At 43.5% G+C, this 21,477-nt stretch overlaps 1 protein-coding gene across 7 annotated transcripts; it reads left to right on the top strand.

The window, feature by feature from the left end:
* The first annotated feature begins 8,761 nt into the window (after nucleotides 1-8,761).
* LOC107223789 (E3 ubiquitin-protein ligase RNF13) lies at nucleotides 8,762-17,839 on the top strand. 7 transcript variants are annotated; one of them, XM_046732986.1, is made up of 9 exons: nucleotides 8,762-9,070; nucleotides 10,463-10,808; nucleotides 11,486-11,678; nucleotides 11,816-12,024; nucleotides 12,227-12,410; nucleotides 12,514-12,672; nucleotides 12,798-13,004; nucleotides 13,118-13,372; nucleotides 17,468-17,839. In XM_046732986.1, exons 2-8 carry the CDS (start codon nucleotides 10,632-10,634, stop codon nucleotides 13,345-13,347), a joined length of 1,359 nt encoding a protein of 452 aa, XP_046588942.1. In that variant the 5' UTR covers nucleotides 8,762-9,070; nucleotides 10,463-10,631; the 3' UTR covers nucleotides 13,348-13,372; nucleotides 17,468-17,839. The 7 variants fall into 7 exon arrangements, with proteins under 7 accessions (XP_046588942.1, XP_046588938.1, XP_046588939.1 ...); XM_046732982.1 differs by lacking the exon at nucleotides 17,468-17,839 and having other exon boundaries at nucleotides 8,763-8,951; nucleotides 13,118-14,798; XM_046732983.1 differs by lacking the exon at nucleotides 17,468-17,839 and having other exon boundaries at nucleotides 8,763-9,149; nucleotides 13,118-14,798.
* The last annotated feature ends 3,638 nt before the right edge of the window (nucleotides 17,840-21,477 follow it).

Genomic DNA, 21,477 nt, shown 5'->3' with positions numbered 1-21,477 from the left:
AGAGAGAGAGAGAGAGAGAGAGAGAGAGGAGTGCCATGCAAGGATATCGAAAGAGAAACAATGGGTTATATTAACGTTCAGTTCAATTGAATACTAGGATTAGAGTAGGTGGTACGAGCAAAAGGAGGGAAAAATATAACGAAAGGGGATGAACGCAATTCTCATTGTTGGTTTGGAAGATCGTAAAGGATATTCGTATAGAACGATGTGTACAGATACAGGATATGTATGTGTGTGTCGGGTGAGGTGCCAACTAGACGACGGTTCAATGAAAATAGTGGTAGAGATACGCGAGTGAAGAGCGCCACGTACCATATGCACGCACGCACGAACACACACACACACACACACACACACACACACACGCGCACGCGCATATGCACAGGTAATACGTGTCGAAGCGGGCAGCTCGCCTCAGGAAAGTGGCGATCCTGCTGCAGCGGTTAGTGCAGAACAAAAAGACAACTCGTACTCGAGCGATTTGAGGGGCCCGCTTCAAGGAATAATATTTCCTCTGTAATTATACATAGCCTTTGCATGCTCGTCATAGCGCAGTTACAGCGGCAGTCATACCGCAAATGGAACGTAATGAAAGTGCGTTCCAAGAAATAAGTCGAATGAATCTTACGTACTCCTCGTTACTGATCTATATATGCAACCGCGTATGCGTTTTCTTCTTTTTATTTTTCCTTCTTGGCTATACCCCGATAGGGTAAGTGCCAATACATTGTGTAGTGTCTACAAAATCATGAAGCAGCATTTGCGACCATAGCAAAACATTGCATGATTTTACCACTGTGCGACGCAGCTGCGGTTGAGAACCTCATTGACTAACAACAGCCGGCATTAATGTATACAGGCGACACGTACATGTAGGTATGTACAATACGCAACGGTGGGTAGTATAGGTAGTTTGCCTATTCGGTTGAGGCATTGACCAACCGTCTGCGGGATGACCGTTAAAGTGTTACAGTTGTAAAATTACGAGGATTCGAGGATTATAGGTATTTGTGATTTTTAATGCTAACAATAAGCTAAGGATACCAGCCGCGTCACTCTTAACGGCGGGTCACCATTCGGCCATATATTATACAATTGTTTTGGTTACAAATTTTATTCTCACCTTCGCTCCTTGTAACTTGTCCTGCGCCTTGTAAACAGAATACAGGCCTACCAAGCTATACCTCTGTCTGTGTGTGTGTGTGTGTGTGTGTGTGTGTGTGTGCGCGCGTGCGTGCGTGCGTGCGTGCGTGTGTGTGTGTGTGTGTGTGTGTGTGTGTGTGTGTGTGTGTGTGTGTGTGTGTGTGTGTGGATGGGAGGAAGAACCCATACCATCATCTTTGACGACTTTTACTGTATACACGTTGCAAAGGTAAATGGTAAAGAAATCAGAATGTAAAAGACGCAAAGAAAAAGTAAACAAAGTTCAAGTGAGGAGAAAGGAAATGGGACCGAACGCCAGAAAATCTTAATCGGGAGGAAATAATAAACTAAACGTTCTTATCACGGGCATTCAGTTTTTTTTTCTCATCCCCGTTCGTGGCAAGTTGTACGAGCGGAGGAAAAAAGACCTGTACGCAGTGTACGCATACCACGCACAACTGTACTATTCGTTACTCAGTCTATCATTCGCTTTCAATTTAATTACTATTGCATATGAGGAGCAGGCTTGCTCCTCGACGTACTGATAGCGGGATTGAAAATAGGGGCGTGTCGTAGCAATATGGCGTAAGAAGAACGGGATAGCAGCTGATCGCTTTTGTCCATTTGGAAAAATATGAAGACAGAGAAAACTGCGCGAAAGTAACAACGAAGACGTAACGGCTGTACGGAGTTGTTTTTTTGCTTGTTTTATTGTTAAAATTCATAAAATTTAAGAAAAACAATCAGCTGATCTGATACATCCCTCTTCTTAGTTTGAACTTTCAACACCAGTGGGCTGGTGGTAATTTTTTTATTCGGTCCCAATATTTCCACTCTTTTTCGACATGTTGTTGCAACGCTGCACTTCTGGCGATAAGAAATCCAGACTTTGTTTATAAACTATTAAATTTTTACCGGCGAGGGAGATTTTAGTCTGAAAAGTTCAACCTAAGCTTCCGTGTCTTGTCTTGGGGCTTGATGTCGGACCAGCCCAATCGGAGCAAGAAACTGGCAGCAAAAGAACGTGTAAAATACGCTTTGAATTTATGATTGAATCGAGACTTGGCCTTTACGTTGACACTTCGCACCGCACTGTCGCACATATTTATACAAACTCTGTATTACGCTCAATTAGGAACACGAGGAGGGTATGTTATACAACTAAAGTCTGCGTAGATCTAACCAGCACGGGCACGTACTTAATTGTAGATAACGAATTTTCCTGCAAACCCGTAGCATTTTACAGTGGAATACAAAAATATTTTTCTGTCAACGGCAAAACACAGACCAAGTGATTTATTCTACATAGTATTGGTTACCCAGAGTAGATACAGTGTAGATATAGGTATTATTACATCATCGTGCGGTGCATTTCTTTCACCTGTAATTTGCATACTTTGGCAGTAACATTTTTCTTCATTACTCAACGTCCATTTTCGCGCTAGGGATATTTTCCTCGAGTTTTCATCGCCAAGTTTTCTTACACTAGAATGCTATGCGAATAGTCTGAAAGCTAACGGCATGATTAAAGGCTCGCACGGTAGCGTCGCGGACCCCCTCGAATATCGGTAAACAGTAAAACCTATATTTCCAGAAGACTTTTGCAATTGCGCAGCGCTGATGTGGTGTTAGTTACATTCCAGCGAGAACCTTGATAGATTTATTCAGGTATAGGCATAGTGCATACGACCGTGTATTAATTAATACATGCACGTGCAAAGGTACACACGTGAGCATTTGTATTCGCAGTCGGAAGTGGGATAGGGCTGTTTCCAGGAATTGCGTATGTAATTCCACCTCCTCGACTATCAATTATCATACGTGGCTGTTCAGTCGGTTAAAAAATACATATACTAAACTAATCCACGTGTGATTGCGACTATAGTTATCACGTTCAAATCATCTAACAATAAGAGCGGAAGAACCTTGGCTATATGGTACAAGGATATGCAAGAGAAATTGGAATCCTTGCAGGTTTTTAAAATACGTACGTATAGTGTGTATTAAACGTGGTAAATGTGGCCGAGAGAATTTGTCATTACCGTCGAGCTTGGTGCAGGCGGTCAATACAAACAGAACAGATACATTGTAGTTAATCAATTTTAACGGTACAACGATAATTGCGTGACGTACAGAAATTTTGTTGTAACGTTTAACTCGATCGGTAACGCTTATGATTAACAATCTAGGCGATCTAGGCACGATGTATAATAATTGTTCATGCTAAACAGGAAACATGGAAGTTCCGTAGGTAAGATAAAAAAAAAAATCCAAATGCCGAAATTCGTCCAGCATATCTGCAGTTAGCGTTATCTCTGGTCTTGCCACCTACCAGTTCTCAGAAGGAGCAGCTGTTTTTACCACTCCAGGTAAGAGGAAAAGTGTGGGAAAATATTTGAAGGAAACCGACGACCTGCGAAGGAGCGAGAAGTAAAATACAAGATCAGGAAAATGTTTAACAGGGTGCCATGGTCGATTCCGACGTTGACGTACGTATTATATATCTCCAAATAGCAAAGCGCACATCTCTCGAACGCGAAAAGGGGCTTAACAGCCTCATTCTACACACAATTCTGAACAGAAATTTTCCCTGCCTAACTGCAATGCATTTTCATTTGACGTAGAAATTAAAAAAAAAAAAAAAAACGAATTCACCTTTGCGACTTCGTAGAATCCGTGCCATTTCTTTATTTCTACGGCAAATGAAAATGCATCGCAGTGTTTCTTTGTTCAGAATTATGTATAGAATAGGGCTGTCAAGTACTTTTTGCGTTGGAAGTACGTAAGCTTCGATATTTGGCGATATATCCGTCAACGTTGAAATCGACCAGGGCACCCCTTTAACAGACTTCGGTATGCGGTGCTTGGGTCAAACGCCGTTAGCGGGGAAATCCGTGCGGTGTGCGGGATATAACCGCGAAACGAACAATAATTGCACAACTACCGCAATTGTGATAATATTGCCGATTCCGAGAAAGTATACGTGAAGTATAAAAAATGAGAAATTGGTAGAATCACGTTCGTAACGACACGAAGTACCAAGCCGTAATGTTTACACGAAACTATTTAGTATCGGTGATCGAGAATTGAAGTGGATATGTGCGCACGTGCGTATGTACTCGTATAAGATACGGGATACAGAGCTGGGTAGACACATTACAGGTTTACACACGTACCGTGTATATGGTCACAATGTGTAGCTGCCAGGCGTTTAGCTTCGGAACGTAATGTGTACTCGCATACATTATATATATACTTCTTTTTCAAATAACGCTATTTACCCGAGACAAGTCCATCCGCAATTAAGTGCCCGCAGTTGCAGCCAAACCGTATTCATCCGACCCATTGCAATTACACTGACTCGATGCGCGGACCTGACTCGAGGTAGTACGGAACCACCGTTTTGTTGCATTATCGCGCCCCGAACGGTAATAGCTGCGTTATTGAGTAATAATAATACGATGCCGGGTGGAGAGGTGTCCTGGGCATGTGTACAACGTGTGTACATACATATAATACACGTTCAGGTTATCGTCGAACTCCTCCGGCAGCGAATAAACTTTTTTATCGTTATCTCCCGAACGGATTATCAATTCGTAAACGATAACTAGTTAAACGGTCGAGGTTCGAGGGTTCGTTCGTTTCATTTGAGAAGGCAAATACGTAGGTATAGGTGGGTATGGGTATGGGTATACGGCGTGTCCGTTGCAGGCGGCGCCGGTGACGCGCCGACTAGTTCTCACGGGCGGCGTGGTTCGAAGGAACGCGGCGCGACCCAACCCGAGGCTTATAGGCGACGCGACGCGACGCAGCGCGGAGCCGGGACGGAAGAACCACCTCGAGAACGTCCTCGTTCGGGACGATGCGAGTAGCGTAACGGCTGTCTACGCGAGAACACTGCGATGCAATGACCGACACCGTTCAGGATGAACCGTTTGGGCCGGCTGCGCAAGACGGTCACCGGGTGGTCGGCCGGCCCCGCAGTTATGCCCCCGATCTCACGGGGTCTTGTACGTACGTACGTGTGCATACCTACGCGTCCTCGTATTACGGAACAAGCGTACAGACCGTACGAATGAAGCGCGTTTCGTCTCCCCCGTCATCTGCTCCTTCTCCTCCTCCGCCTGCCCCTGTCGTCACCACGTGTCGACGCATTCACGGTATAGTAATAATATAACCAGTCTACTTACCTACGATAAGCCGGTGAATCCCCGCGAGCACGTGCGGCCGGAAACGAGCGGAGTACAAACGAAAGCCCGAGTGGCTGACTGCCCTAGCTAGACTGTCTCTTCGGTTCACAATCACCCACCACAGTATCACTCGAGTTTCGGTGTTGTCTCGCAGCAGTGGGATGCAGCCGGGGAGAGGTGAACCGCGGTAGATATCGCCGGGGAACAGGCGAGAGTTTCGTATCGCGGTTGAAAACTCCACGGGAGCACCGTACTTTCCACACTGTGAATATATAACAGAGTTTTAAGGGAAATATTTTTAACGTCAGCTCCGAGCGAAGGTTTACCCGGTGACGAATCCCTTTCGTCCTCTCCTCTCTGCCACTGCCTCCTGAGGACACGGGGACGTACTGCGAGTAGCGGCGTAGCGTGGCTCACCCGACTTACCCGACAACAACCCGGGGTCTCGGACCGAAGCTAACAGAAGGCTGTAGGAAGGCGGAGGCTGAAAGCGAGCGGCAGGCCGAGTGTGCCTCAAACATGAATGGAATGCTTCTCGATGCACGCCAGTCCCAACTCCCAGGCAAGGAGGCGCTTTGCCCAGGAGTGCACTTTCTCGGGGCCCTTGAGGGTCCCTCTCGGGCGCTGTGCATGGAGGGGATCGGGAAACTACGCCGAGATATTTCTGTCGCCCAAGACTCAACCGACAACTAACAAGGTCACAGCCCTCTAAAAGACTTTGAACCGCTCGCTCATCAACCACATTGTGCCCTTACCTTCCCCCTCCTCTCTCTCTCTCTCTCTCTCTCTCTCTCTCTCTCTCTCTCTCTCGCTTCCGGTCGCCCGTTTCATCTTCCTCTTCCACCTTTCAGAAGGATACGTATGTACGCGGTGTATCCAAGTAGCCTTAATTTCGCTATTTGATTTCCTACTTCCCCCGGTTCTTGTCCCGCTTTTGCCCGACATGCTTGATTCTGAAGCGATCATCCGGGAATGCAAACAAGTCGCTCGTCCCCGCCAATCACATTTTCGCGGGATCTTCGGATTCCTTGAGGTCTGTGAGCTCCGCGCGGACTTCTTACATCAGTTGTGGGTTTCGATGACCCGGGTCATTGCTCGCTAAATTTTTAGGTTCTACTTAGTCTGCACCAAGCAGCTGGGCATCGCCGCTTCAAGTTGGAAACTTCTGTTTGAATTTTAAAATGTAACCGAAAGCCACGGTTCAAGGGCGTAAATGATTGAGGTCAGCGCTATAGGGAAACGATGCTCTGTTCACCTGCGTATCGTCTTTTTTAAATACCTTCGCTTCAAACCCATATAAGCTAGAAGTAACATTTTTCGAACAAGTTTTACTCGCGGTAAGAATTTTTGGAGTTACGATAGCTCGGAGGTTCTTGAATAGGCGTAGAGACAGACGTATACTCCGCGAGGTTAATTATGCCACAGGACGACGTGTTTTCACCATCCAGTTGGTTGATGACTTTAAACTGTCACCGACAAAATCAACCTCGTTGAGTGTAAACGCGTGCTCGCTCTGCACGGAGCGGCGATAGGGGAATTCTATTACTGCGATCTGTTATCGCGCGTCCGTGTAATATAACACAGTAGCATTTTCTGTGGGAACATTTCCTGCGACGATATGCTTCGGTATACATACTGTGCGATATATGTATATCGTATATGTATAACATACCTATGTACTGCGGGGAGCTTTCGGAGATTAAAATTTTTTCCTTTTATGACAAGTACAGAATGCGACTTGATTCCACACGATGCAACACAGTGACTGTTACAGAGAAGTTAGCCGAGCAGAAAAGACAAGTCGATGTATATCGGTTACATTGCGAGATCGAACTCGAAATGAAGTACAATTTTTCAAACTAGAAGGCAAAAGAAAAATGACTTGGTGACAATTTTTGCGTCGCGTATCTTACACAACGACTAGCCCTGGTACGTACAGTACGAGTAAATTCTTTACAGATGCCATGCGCGCTATACCTATCAGAATTGGTTCTAAGGGCGCTAGGTGTAGTAATTCATTATCTTATGTATACTTACGGCTAAATTTTAAAACCAGTATCTACTCGACCAAACCGTTCTCGTTCACATAAATGAACAATCATTTCGTCCCCTGTCTCTGTCTCTTTCTCTCCCACTTTCCCCCTAGTTTATAATAGTTAAAATTTTCTGTATGCAACTTCTTTGTTACATTCTACGTGATTGGCTGATGTCCAATATTTATCTTTTTCTAAATCGATTTTATTCGAAGTAATCTAATCTAACAATAGGGTGATTCATTGACACCACTGGTGCTCTCTACTGTCTGGTAATAATCTAGCTTTTGGTTCTTTTTCTAATTGCTGTTTCGAACGGGTATGTTATTATGGTTTAATGTCGTATATATTATATACGAGTACCTGGTTTTTCTGATTTTGTGATCTGATATTTATCAATTGTTTATTGTAATATCGACTCGTGCCTTTCTTTGTTCAATTTAAGTATATTCTCTTTGATAATACATATACCTTATATGTAATTGCTAGAGGTGATCCAATCTCACGGCTGACAAAAATCTATATCCATCTATCTATGCCTTTTGGGTCTGCGATACAGTTTGAAACGTTTGAATTAAGACACGAAGTGATGCATGTAGACAGAATTAGGAAAAGAGCACATTTAGACTGTTGATCGTGAAATGAGGTTGGACTGGGTCTCCGAATATTTCGAGTGCCGAAACCTGCCAAACTAGACTGAAGACAGGTTTTTGCTCGGGTTTTTGCTCTATTAGGTTTTTCTATTATTTGGTCAGAGAAATGCAAAATAGTGGAAAGCATGGAATGAATCGAAAATCGTTACACAAGAGATGGTATTAGACACGAGGCTGATGAAACAAAACCTTGCCGGTAAATTATCAGGTACCAATTATATCTTTTAACCGACACACGAATAATCAATTACGACAAGACCAGATCATTTCGGATCGAAAAAAGAAATTGATTGAATCGTGCCATTTTCAGACTCATCCATTGCCATATACTCAAATGTTCTCTATGTATATCCTATACCCCTGTACGAATCACTGCGATATTATATATATTTGTCATACTGAGAAAATGAACTTGGCTCCCGTATCGACTGGAATTATCAAAATTCCGACCCATAATAGTCTACTAGTTTTACTGTCTTTGCGGTTAGTAAAAACTTGTTTTATGACACAGAAAAATAGCCATGTCTCTAGTTTCATAAGCGAAAGCGCCTGTCTGACCGCGATCGGTAAGAAGGCTTTGGGAACTATCGATTGGGAGAATGTGGCGGCGCCACCTCCTGAAGTGATTGTCATCGTCACAACATAGCTGTGCTAGCTGTCAATCGGCTGGCGTGTGTTCTGTAACGCATAAGATAGGAAGAAAAGAAAAGAGAGATACTATAATTACCCGGCATGCTCGGCTCACTCGAGGCAGTTGAGTAGTGAGTGCGGTGGTTGGCTCTTGGCTTGTCAGCGTTAACAAATAGCGATGAACGCGATTCGTCACAGTGCAAATTACGAGTGAATTGCTGCTGCTGCTGCTGCTGCTGCTGCAAAAATAGAAGAATAAAAAAAAAAAAAAAAACAACAACACAACATTGGACAAATTAATGGTGTGTGGAATATTCACTTGGAATAATGTAAACATTCGGTACAATTAGGCAATCGGGCATATTAATCAGTTAACCAGATGCGAATCAGCTAAACGTGATCGAAGGCTCGTTCTCACATGGTAAGATCGTTCTACCGAACAATGGCAAATCTTTTGCGTAGCGTGGATATCACACTTCGAACTCCCTCTGCGTACGGATGTAGGTACATACATAAAATACGTGCATGCATACGCATAAACCGACACATATACGCGGATTGCATACACATGTATGCACCCATGCATGCGTGAATCTGACGTTTCGTTTTCTAAAGCTAAAGGGATCGGCGCGGAGACGGTCAGCTGATAACATATTGGTATTTATAATTATTGACAAATAGCTCGTCGCGGGCGCGTTCAAAATATTACGATCTGTCAACGATAACCTAAATCCTCGGGCCGCTCTGCGTTCCATTAACAAATGTGTCCTTGCGCGAGTCGGCGGGCTTAAGACGACGTTCGCGTGCCGCGACTTGTCCTTTGCCGTCTACGTCGACTTTGTTTATCAGGTGGCGTACCGTTGTTCTTTCACTCTCGTGCTTTGTTACAAGATTATAGCAGTATTTATCCGTCTATATGTACGACTCTTCTTAACTGCGCATCAGAAACAGGTATATTCATAGCAGAATGCCCCTTCCCCACCCCCCCACTTACCCCTTCCAACCAAACAACAATATATTTGGACAATACCTCAATCTGATGATAGCGTTTGCACCACGGAGTTCACGTCTTAACATCTTTGAAGATACCTTGAACCCAATCCTTTTCAACGAAAAATAAGAAAAAAAGATAGTAATTGTACTTTTTTAAGAACTATTTGTTTTTCGTTAGCTTTGTTTCATCTTCGAATCGCTGGATTAATTGGATTATCTTTCTGTTGGCTGGTATTTTAGCAAATATGTACTGAAAAACCGACCGAAGTATTTCATGAGATGACTATTTGCACGCCTCAGTGACTTTGCTGAAGTCTACAACAGACATATTAAACACACCAGATGTTAAGCGTTCAGGATTTTCGATTGTGTTTCCAATAACTTTAGTCTTTATCATACAATTGCTAGAGTTTTTGTAAATTATTATATTGCGTCATTATCCATAACGAAAACGCTCACACGCGAAATGAACTACGCTGGCGGTAGCTGTTGCTCAGTAAAGAATGCAGATGCGTGTGAATAGACATGCCCTTAATTACAATGCAGGACTACTATTTGACTATGGAAGGGAATGAGTCCGAATTACAATCAAGAGTCGGAGTGTATAAATATGGTATTTTAGGCAGGGGACCAAGTTTCTTTACTTCCACTAGCTGCATTTTTTCCATTTCCAAACAATCAATATTTCAAACAACTAATATTCAACTTGTACGATCGACAGTAATCATGTGCAGACCTTTATGAAACACGTGTATGACATACGAAATTGAAATAAATGTCTATTTTATAATCATAATTTAGTACCGCATTATTGTTCAAGGCTCACATTCGGTGTGTTTCTTCGTGGTGAAAATGACACCCGAATTTTCCTGGACACGTACTCATTAGAGAACCGCAGTGATGATTAATGTCTGTGATATGCTCATGGAGTAAAATAGGTGAATATCTCGAATTAGATGAAACTGTTTGCGCATTGAACTTTTGCCAGAATGCCTCGCTGTTGCCTTAGCCACAGAGTTCAATTATGGCTTGCCATATTAACGATATGCGTCGCATATGCTGGTGCCGATATCCTAGTGTTTTCAACGACAGCTAAGCATCAGATAACTGAATTTCGTGATGCTCCGGCAAGATTTGGTGGCCTCATACCGGTAGAAGGAATAAAGGTAATATCGCAGTATGTAATATTGAGAATATACAAATATTCGATTTTCCCATATCACTCCTTCACTCACAATATTTTCAAACTTGCTTTATCTTATCAAACATAGCATAGAGAGAAAGATATTCGCAGTAAAAAGAAAAAGTAAAAACAAGAAAACAATAATCTCTGATATGTCAGGGTTCAAAGTTTTCTCTGTATTTGCAGTTTGAGACACGATGAGTATTTTCCATAACGGATTAAGAATCTGTGACAACTTTTCACCTTTAAAGTGCCATTTCGTTTTGAAATCGCACTTGCCATCGCTATTCTTTGCATGACGTATAGTTGATGCTGTTTTGAATGTCGACTGTCGGTATATGTACCGATAACATTGGAAAAGTGAAGAGAAATATAAGTTTCTAAAACCATTAACTGTGGTAAATGATGTATTCGAAAGTGGTTACATTGTCTTCAAAACTCTAATCAAAATTCAATCAACTCGGATTTAACCAACACTTTGTTATCGTTCAGCAATAAATATTATTCACTCTTTTTTCAAATCTCATTCTTGTTTCTGCATTATTTTCAATGTGTTTGGATCAGTATGTTGACGTGGAATTTGCAAGTGTGATACCAAAAGTTATGACTATGCATATACTGTAGGTCATTAATTGCAAACATTTTTTTCTTCATCATCAGGGAATGGTTGTGTATGCAGACCCGCCAACAGCCTGCAATCCAATTGCCGAGCCACCAAATATTCCAAATTATTATGGAAAGTGGATTGTATTGATAGCCCGTTTTAATTGTACCTTTGAAGAAAAAATCCGTATGGCACAAGCTGCTAATTATGATGCAGCGATCATACACAACATAGGTAGCAACGAAATTGGTAAGTATATTCAACTATTAACTCTGATCATAGGGTACGACGTGGTACCGGTGCTGTGCAATGTTTCATTTATTTCTGAATCTTGACACCAAAGCTAACCTTGAGTTTGATGTGAGTGAGATTGTTTGATATTTCAGAACAGATGTCAGCGGAAAATCCAAGCGGCATTGGGATTCCCTCTGTATTTGTCGGCGAGGATACCGGCGCTTATCTTCGAAGCGAATATCTGTACGATCAGTACTTCATCCTGATTAATGATGATTTACCTTTTAACATCAACACCCGCCTTTTGCTACCCTTTGCCATTGTCGTCGGAATATGTTTTCTAGTCATGGTCATATTTATGGTAAGACATTTTTACTACAACTCTTTCAATTACTGTACGTACTTTCGATAGCTGATCACAGTCGGATTGAATAAGCGCTGTGAATAATAGATTAGAAATGAATTAGATTTCATTGATAGTACCATTGGGTTATCGATCAGAAGCAATAAATAGTCAATATGTCGCTTGAGTGGCTGAAGCTGTTGCAAAACTTTTGCCAATGATTGTGCAGGTAATTAAATGCATCAAGGACAGAAGACGGCAACGCAGGCACAGGCTACCTAATTCAAGCTTGAAGAAAATCCCCACCCACAAGTATACTAAGGGAGATCCGTACGAGACGTGTGCCATTTGTTTGGAAGATTATGCCGAAGGTGAAAAACTGAGGGTCTTACCATGCGCCCACGGTGAGATGGATATGAAAAGTCAAAACTACTTTCTATGACTAGCAGCGTGTACCAAGCTTATCACTGCTACGCTGACCTCTATTTTTCTCGTTCCCTTGGACAGCTTATCACACGAAATGCATAGATCCGTGGCTGACGAAAAATAGACGCGTCTGTCCAGTTTGCAAGCGTAAGGTATTTGCGACGGATGAACGCGTCACCGACAGTGAAAGTGACACGGACGTCGATGATTCTACACCACTGATCCGCGACGGGCATCAAGGTATTAGTCAACCTACATGCTGATTAGTTTCAATCCACAAGCAGGAATGCTGTAATTAGCAAAATTAGCAATGCGATGAGTAATTCACAGTTTTGGAAAGAAATCATCGTAAATCTTATACATAGGTACGCAAGGCGGCACCTTTACGCCACAACGGGATAATCCTTTTACAAGAGCCTCCCGAAATCTGAACAGGAGTGGGTCGACTAGTTCGAACAGCAGTTTGAACTCTGAGAGGCAGTTGGTCAGTGCTGACGACGAAGAGAACGGTAACAATGGTGAATCTTCCAGAAGTAAACTGTTTGTGGTCTCGGACAGCCATAGTATAAATGGTAACACTCGAATTCAGTAGTATTATTAAATTAGCGGTGATTATTATGATTAAAAAAAAAATTCTTTGTTTTTTTTTTTCGAAACGTACTCTTATTTTGAACTCGCTTCACAGGCGAACCACCGGAGCTCGAACGATCGGCAAGCAGTACGAAGCCCCACACAGTAAATTTAGACACTCAAGATGTCCATCCCGTCATACAAATTGTGCCTGCGAGAAATCCCAGAATTTTAGTTAACCCAGTCGCACCGAATTCGGGCCATCCGATAATGGTACCGACAAATCCATTGCCCATACCGACAATTCTTTCGGAGGAGCATGAGAGGAATGATTACCATGCGTAGTTATTAATTATTGTTTCGATTAAAGGTAAGGCAAAAAAAAAGAAAAGAATAGAAAAAGAGGTAAGCAAATAAAATATAACTATATAATGGATAAATAAACTGGAGTTCCTTGGAGTATTTCGATTTTGGTCATTTTGTATAAAGTTTTTCTTCAAATTCTTCCGGTTTCAATATAACATATTGATGTTAAACCTTGGCTGCGAACAATCACTTGGGGTTTTCTGGTACTTTTTAAGTCAGTTGAAAATAGAAGGAATATTAAAATTTGGTAGGTATTTTCTAATAGGGTTCAAGAACGTTGACGATTCTTTGCAGGGCAGAGCTGTCCTGTCTTTCTAGAGATGTAAACACAAAGGCTCAGTTTAAAGTCTGGGGAATCTCATAGTTCTCAATAATTTTTCATCAACTATGTCTTGCCTGATTTTTGGCAGTCCAAACGTTCACGCCAAATAGTTTTTCTCGTCTACGTATCTGCGTCATTGCAATATTTTTCGCTGATCCAAAAATGGATTTTGAACGTTTCAATTCATCAGTTCTTACCTGTGGATTAATATATAATTAGTCTGTGTATTTTCCGATCGATAGTTTCGTCTATTTGAAACGAAATAAATGGAATAGAATGCAAAAGACATGCTATTGAGTACTCTAGCCGTTCCATTAATTTTTAATATCTTTCTAACACAGAGCCTAGGATATTTTGTATGAAAATTTTCTAACCCGGGAACTGTATCGTTTATGTTGAAAGTTATTTGTGAAAATTAACTTTAAAGTGACCCAGCATCAATGTCTCAGAACTTAGGGTACCGTGAAATACTAAAGAACAATCTGCGAAGACCAAGGATAAGACATATGAGTTTTGCTTCCAACGCAAGACATAGAATTGCAAAATAAAAGTACAAGCACAATGCGAATAACGTCAAGCTCGCAAAAGTTGTCTCGGTTGAATGAACTTGCGGTGCAGCTAGGGCCTGTTAGTAAGAAATCATGCGTAATTAGTAGTTACGAAACAATGAACATTGATTAATATATTTCACGAAGCGAACGAGGGCGCAGTGGGGCGCACAGAGGATTGACGAAGGTTACTTCCGATGGTTGTCTTTTTTTTTTTCATGCATCATCTGCTCATCGTTAGTTTCTCTTCAAACGGACCTTGGCGTATAATGAAGGAGTACTTTGAAAGTGTGCATCAAACGTGCGCAGTCTTACTTGGCATGGAATGGTTCGGCTTTATTTTATTTTAATTGTGTGTTATTGGTTGTATTGCATCAGTGCAACAGTCATTGGGTTTATATCGATCGCTAGTTTGGAAAATTAAAATGGAAGAGGTAGGGTGAAAAAGGCTGTAAATAGCCAGTACAGTTTGAGAGCCTTTGAGACGATTATTTTGTGTAATTTAAAAGTTAATTTTAACTCAATTATCAAGTTATTATTAAAACGCAATTGCACTCTTATTGATGTTGTTACTGTTTTTCAATTAATTTATATTATTATTATTATTATTGTCATTATTATTATCAATTTTATTAGTAATGAAGATGAAATTAGTCGAAATTCCGGTCAGGAGAAGACGTTTAATAATTTGTAAAACGTGAAAATCATAATCGACGTTTCGGCCGGGCCCTGCCGACCATCCTCAGGAAAAATTTCTATAATAATTATTAATTAATTATTAAACAAAAATTAACAAAAAAATTTTGTGTGTTTTGAAGCATTCTTTTTGTTAATTATTATAGAAATTTTTCCTGAGGATGGTCGGCAGGGCCCGGCCGAAACGTCGATTATGATTTTCACGTTTTACAAATTATTAAACGTCTTCTCCTGACCGGAATTTCGACTAATTTCATCTGCATTCTACCTCCTGGTCACGAACTTCTTTCATAAATTTATTAGTAATAATATCACTCTTACCACTATTGCTACCGCTGCTACTATTAATAGTATGAGAACTTTCTCTACAGGTCAACATGATTTGCTGAAATATATACCTATATTAAGGGTGGTTTTGATATGGTAATTCTCGAATTTTGTCGCTCGTATGGGCTGAGATACTTCAAAAAAGATTTTTAAAAATACAACTGAAATCCCAGGCTTCATTCTCAATTCTAAATTCTGCCTTAAAACCTTCGAATTCTCCTACCTGAGCAACAGGATTTTTGGCACTTAGCGACTAATTTCAGTTTATCGTCGATGTGTTGTATCAAAAAATGTAAAACTTGATGAAATTTTCATTACTCAGCGTAGATGTTCAATTCGAATTTTTTAGATTTCAGGGCCATGAAAATTGGCCGCAGAATGCTGAAAATCCTGTATTATTCAAATGGGTAAATTCGAAAGGCTCGAGGCATTAGTTCCGATTAGGATTGAAACATACGCCTAGGGGTTCAGCCAAATCAAAAAAAAATTCATTGGAGATATTTCTATTCATGGGGGCAACAAAAATTGATAATTACTTTATTCACGACCACCCCAATATGTATATTAACCCTTCTACCAAAGCTGCACTAGGTTAATAATTTTCAATATGTTCATATCAGTTTATAATTACGTAATCGCGGTATTACATATAATACTGAACGTTTCATTAAAATGCTGTTCGTCGTTATGGAGTAGTAGCACTTGCTTGTCACGGCCACTTTCGGTCACGTTGCACCACGCGAAATTTCCCCCGATTTGTTTCATGTTATTGTTGGTGTTGTAAGAAAAGTAACGGTCGCTTAAATAAACATCAGTATCGCATTGCGGTGCGGAGTGTCGGTGGTCGGGTAGGGACAACATTTAAATTTGTCGTATGCGTTATATAGTGAGATTATTATAGGTATACTGGCATGAATGTTAGTTGAGAAAAGCATATTCCTCAATTACCTACTAGAAAACCGGGTAAACGCGATGATGAACATCATATGGGATCTAAACATTTATCAACGTATTGCCGGTTCGAATGATCGATGTCATCTTCGGACAGAGCGACTGGAGGGTATAATACTAACAGTAGTCTAAATTGTAGGTGGATACTAGGGGGCTGTTCGGTATTTCGATGATTCGTCTGAAAAATATCATGGTATCAGCATTGAAACTCTGACAAACATCCGAATCACGGGTGTATCACACCGAAAATCACACCGAAATATCTAACAAGACGATAATATTTCCGTTCGTAAAATTGATTGAACTCTACGTGGATATCCTTGCTGGCATATGCCCAGATTATTACCCTCATTTTGATATTTCGATTTTCATTACTTGTATCAGAATTGGGATTTTTTTGCCTTGTATCCGTTTTTCACTGTAACAACGGTAAATGCGGTACGCTGAATGATACAATTAGAAACTTCTTGCTCAAACTCGTCATCAAATTTTCGGCAAGTAACTAAGAGCTATGTTAGTATATGCGTGCATGTGTGTGTGAAGGCGGCGTAAATGCACCGGGATCCAGGGTTCCGGCTCCTGGAAAGACTCGGTGGTCCCAACGTGCTGAAAACCAGGGCGGAATCGAAAGGAGAGCGCAACGTCACTTGCGTTTACCAGCCAAGTGGCTGCACGTGATGATACAATGCTGCTCCAGCCCGACCCAACTCCAACCCTCCCTTTAAACTAAACTCTAATACTCCGGCTGCAACACTCACCACGTCTCGCTCTAGTTTACCCCGTGACTTCGCAAGACGTTGACTTATATTGCCTGTCGGCGAAAAATTGCCGAGCAGCGTCACGTCCATGGGCGTCGTTATAACAATCTGTATCACTACATGAGCGTTATTTATTGTTTTCGAACATCCATATAAGTATACAGTTCGTTGCAAGTGCGGTATAAAGGATAAAAATATATCATTACCGTTTTCATATGACGCAGTTTACGTAGTCGCTTCAAGCCCCCAACTATGTTCTACCGATCTGTTTTCAATCACCATCGAAGGCAGGCATCGTTCTCTTATTGCAAAGAACTTCGGATTTACAAATATATCAGTTATCCAAAACTTTCTTTTACTCGCAGGACGATATAATTTGTCGTCCTTCTAATCTCAGACAAACCGACATACTTAGTTTTAGTCCTACTAATTGTAAGATATAGACCCGTGCCTATTCCCGAATTCTACGCTTGAACAGCCACTTTTGATTCTTGTAGAGAAACCGAGATGAACGCCAACCGATTCAAGGCAACCGATGTCGTCTGCATTTCATCTGCAAAGCAGACTACAGGGGCGGACTTGAATCTGTCAGAATCCACTTCGCTTTGTATACCTCTGGGTGGTTTGCTAATAATTGCTAACGTACTGTATACATTTGTATAATTAGGGTGATCGAACTATGAGTACCGCGGATATACAGAAAAGTTATCGATGAGAAATTAAATTGCCAAAATTCGAAAAATCTGTAACTTGAAATGAATAATTATACCTAATATGAAAAATAGTAGAAAAATCACATTTCTACAACGCGATTGCAATTTTACTAAATAGCAATAAGACCGTCATCAATAAAACACGGTGAGGTATTCTTTCGGTCTAACAAACCAAACCCAGTGCTTTCAGTCAGGGATCCAATCGTGAACTTGTGTATATACATACACACATTACACATCTTCCGCTATATGCGTAGGTCACACAGCGTTGCAAGTGCTTGAAGAATATAGCGACTTCTCCCGAGGTGTATAAGCTGTGGACTATTAATACTTGTAGGGTGAAACCGCGTCAGACAAGGGATGTGTACCCGAATTCATAAAACTTATTGTTAGTTACCCAAAGCTCTAGAGTGAGAAAATTCGTGAATCCTGGTCATCTCCGACGGAGAATTCTCCCCGTAAGGTCACCTCTGATTGCGCGGTTTTTTTTCTGGACCCGTCGAAATTCCAAGCAAGTGTCGATGCACGATCGCTCGACACCAATGTCATGAGCGTCGGCAGTGGTCGGTAGGCATCGGCCGTCGTCCCGCCCAGACGGGCTACACGGCGGTGTCGGGGGGTGTCGGGGGTATCAGCGTCGTCGTCGACGCCGCGTGACTCGACTGCCACCGCAGTCGGTCGGGAATAATCGATTGGAGAAAATTTCCCTCGGGTGGCGCGTTGACTGCGCGCGCGTCACCCAGCGATCTTCCTTGCGGTTCGCGCCTAGGGCGTGCGAGGGGCGACGTTGGGTGGCAGAGAAGGGGGCTTCCGCGAGACGACGCCACCGTCGTCATCCCTTGTCCAGCGGACGGGTTTGAAATGGTTCACCTTTCGCGAGCGATTCTGCAGCCAACTTCACACATATGACACGCGATAACCGGAGGGTCGGGTATTCGCCTGACGTTACCACCGCGGCGCGGCGTGGGGGCGCGACGAAGGAACGATCCTGTTTGGAGGGGGCGGTAGGGGCATGGAAAAGCCGAAGTATCTCCGTCGGACAATTCTCACTGGACACGCAACGCTGGGTCTTAATATTGGGTCATAAAATTGGCGGTCCGAGGATCGGTTGTACCGATACAGGGACACCGAGGTCCTCCTTCCCGTAATCTCACGTAAAAACGGATGGAGAGGCTACAGCGGTTTGACGGAGCATTCGGCGCGCGCATTGCCGCCAAACGATTCGAGTCTCGATCGAGTAGGAATCCATAATGCGCGTCGTGTAGTTGCGGAGGGGCGAGGAGGGGTGTGGCGCGGCAGGGGGGTGGGGGCAGGCGCAGAAGGGATTGGCGAGGGGTAGGTCGAGGAATGGTAGGTCGCCGCGGCGGGGGGTTTGCGGGGGCAGTGGGTGCTGTGTCGGGTTACCCGGGCGGGGAGCGGCAAAAGTAAGATGGCGGACTTCCCGACGCCAGACTACTGACGGTTAAAAAGGGACGAGATAGAGGATACCCGCGTATCTCGGGTGATCGCGCGTCTTTGGTGCCTAGCGCGTCGATCGGTCGCGCGCGTTCCTTACGAGACGTAACGCGGGGGATTCTGTCCGTTCGGCCCTTTCTTATCGTGAGCGTGGAATAAGACCAGCTTCTCCTGGCTTCTCACTGCTCCCCGTACAGCTATACGTCTAGGACTATCCCTCTGTGGCCAAGTGTTTAGCCGTTGATCGAACCTGTGCGTGGGTGCGTGATTTCCAGTATTCGTATTCCCTGTGCCCGTGCCTCGTACGCAGTGTTAACATACCTATATAATTCTTTTCGTTTCTAGCGACCAGCTTAGCTCCATCCCCCAACGCACGAACGGACGAATCAGTGACATTGATACAAGTGTCCCGATTTATCGTTATTTTGTGTTTTCCCGTTCACCGCCCCTTTCGTGGAAACATTTACACTTACTATACGTCCACGGTTCTACGCGACGCGTATACAAATCTTACTTCACCGCTGTAAGCGTCAGCGAAATTGTCGTAATACTCGTACAGCCGTGCTATTATTTCTACCGTCTCCGTCGTTATTCATATCATCGTTATCACAATCATCGTCCTGGATACCGCGGTCGTATAATTTGTAGGTTCGTTGCCGAGTTTTGGGGTGCTCCGTGTACGGAAATAAGTGGGCGCTGATCTTCTGCACCGGAGGCGATCGGTAATTCGTTACGAATTTTTCGGGGTGTGCGGAACGTGTTATACCTACTTGTACAATTCTTGTCGGAAATAACGACTCTCGGGATTGTAAAGTGTGTGTGCGCGAATATATTGTGCAGTGAGTGAAACAAGTGTTTCAGCCGCGTCCTGATACAGGGATAAAACTCGTACGCCGAGGGCGTTGCTCTGGTTCTTCCGGGTACATATACGGTGCGACACTGTGAATAGGAAATTGCGATTCACTGAAGGACGGGTATAAATTCGAGACTCTCCGCAAATTAATTATGTTATATATGTATATAGAACGATGCGCGGAAAGTGATGCAGCGTCGTGAAACGCGAGCGCGGAGGGAAAAATCGAGTGCTGTGGATTTCTCCCGAGTTTTTCATCGAGATAAAAACCGTTTTAAAAGCTGCACCGCTTTTCCACTTCTATTAACCCCGAAATTAACCGTCGGTGGCAAAGATAGAGTGTTATTACTCTAAATTGCTAGTGAAACCGATTGCGCGTGGAACGAACGCATCAACTCGTCGCCTGAGGGAGACACACGTATTCTCTGTAACCGCCAAGGAGGAAAATACCTGTATTATATGTATCTAATAATACAATAGTATTAGATATATTCTTATGCTATAGTTAAAAAAATATATACATCTTTACACGCGTAGAGAGAATAAGGTGGGGTGGGGGTGGGTGGGCAGGGGAGGAAGATAGAGATAGAGAGAGATAGAGAGAGAGAGAGAGGGGGGGGGGAGAGTGGGAGAGTGGGAGAGGGGTATCGAGGTAGTCACATAGATAGAGATGGGGGAATCACACGCAGGTAGATCCGACGTATAGTGTATAGGCGTACGGGTTACAAGTGTATACGGGCAGTGCGTGCATGGGAGAAGGATATGAGACAAGGGAGGAGGATGGTTAAGATGATTTGAGAGCGGCGGAACCTCGAGTGATATTCTCCGCGAGGGACAGGCGGAGGGAGCGGAGAAGAAGGAGGAGGAGGAGGAGGAGGAGGAGGAGGAGGAGGAGGAGGAGGAGGAGGAGGAGGAGGAGGAGGAGGAGGAGGAGGAGGAGGAGGAGGAGGAAGAGGAGGAGGAGGAGGAGGAGGAGGAGGAGGAGGAGGAGGAGGCGGAGGAGGCGGAGGAGGAGGAGGAGGAGGAGGAGGAGGAGGAGGAGGAGGAGGAGGAGGAGGAGGAGGAGGAGGAGGAGGAGGAGGGGGAGGAGGAGGAGGAGGAGGAGGGGGAGGAGGAGGAGGAGGAGGAGGAGGCGAAGAAGGAGAAGAAGGAGGAGCACGAGTGGGACAAGGAGCGGGTGGAAGGGGTGAGGGCGGTGGGTGAGGTGGAGGTGGCGGAGAAACACGTTGTCCCGGGGTGTGTCCTGGGGTCGCACGTACAGCGTTTTCAAGAGTCTGTCGCCGGGTTCAACGAGGTATCGTCGGAAGATTGGTGCAGGCGCAAGGATCAGGGCTGCAGGGGGAGGTCGGCGGTCGAAGGTGGAGGCGGAGGAGGAGGAGGTGGAGGCGAAAGAGCGTAGATTCAGCGCGGTGCCAGAATGCAGCATGAACGGCGGAGTCTTGCCACTGTCCTGCAAGGAGCGTACCATCTGGTTAACCGTGAGGAT

The sequence above is a fragment of the Neodiprion lecontei genome, chromosome 2 (genome assembly GCF_021901455.1).
Source record: "Neodiprion lecontei isolate iyNeoLeco1 chromosome 2, iyNeoLeco1.1, whole genome shotgun sequence".
NCBI lineage: Eukaryota > Metazoa > Arthropoda > Insecta > Hymenoptera > Diprionidae > Neodiprion > Neodiprion lecontei.
The sequence above is the reverse complement of the archived record's forward strand: the minus strand, read 5'-3'. Positions and strand labels throughout refer to the sequence as shown.

Bases quoted from the DNA above. Each gene is read 5' to 3' on its own strand.
- LOC107223789 (XM_046732986.1), top strand. From the start codon at position 10,632: ATGCCTCGCTGTTGCCTTAGCCACAGAGTTCAATTATGGCTTGCCATA. The intron at 11,679-11,815 runs GTAAGTATATTC...TTGATATTTCAG, and splicing joins CATAGGTAGCAACGAAATTG to AACAGATGTCAGCGGAAAAT. The intron at 12,673-12,797 runs GTATTAGTCAAC...TCTTATACATAG, and splicing joins GATCCGCGACGGGCATCAAG to GTACGCAAGGCGGCACCTTT.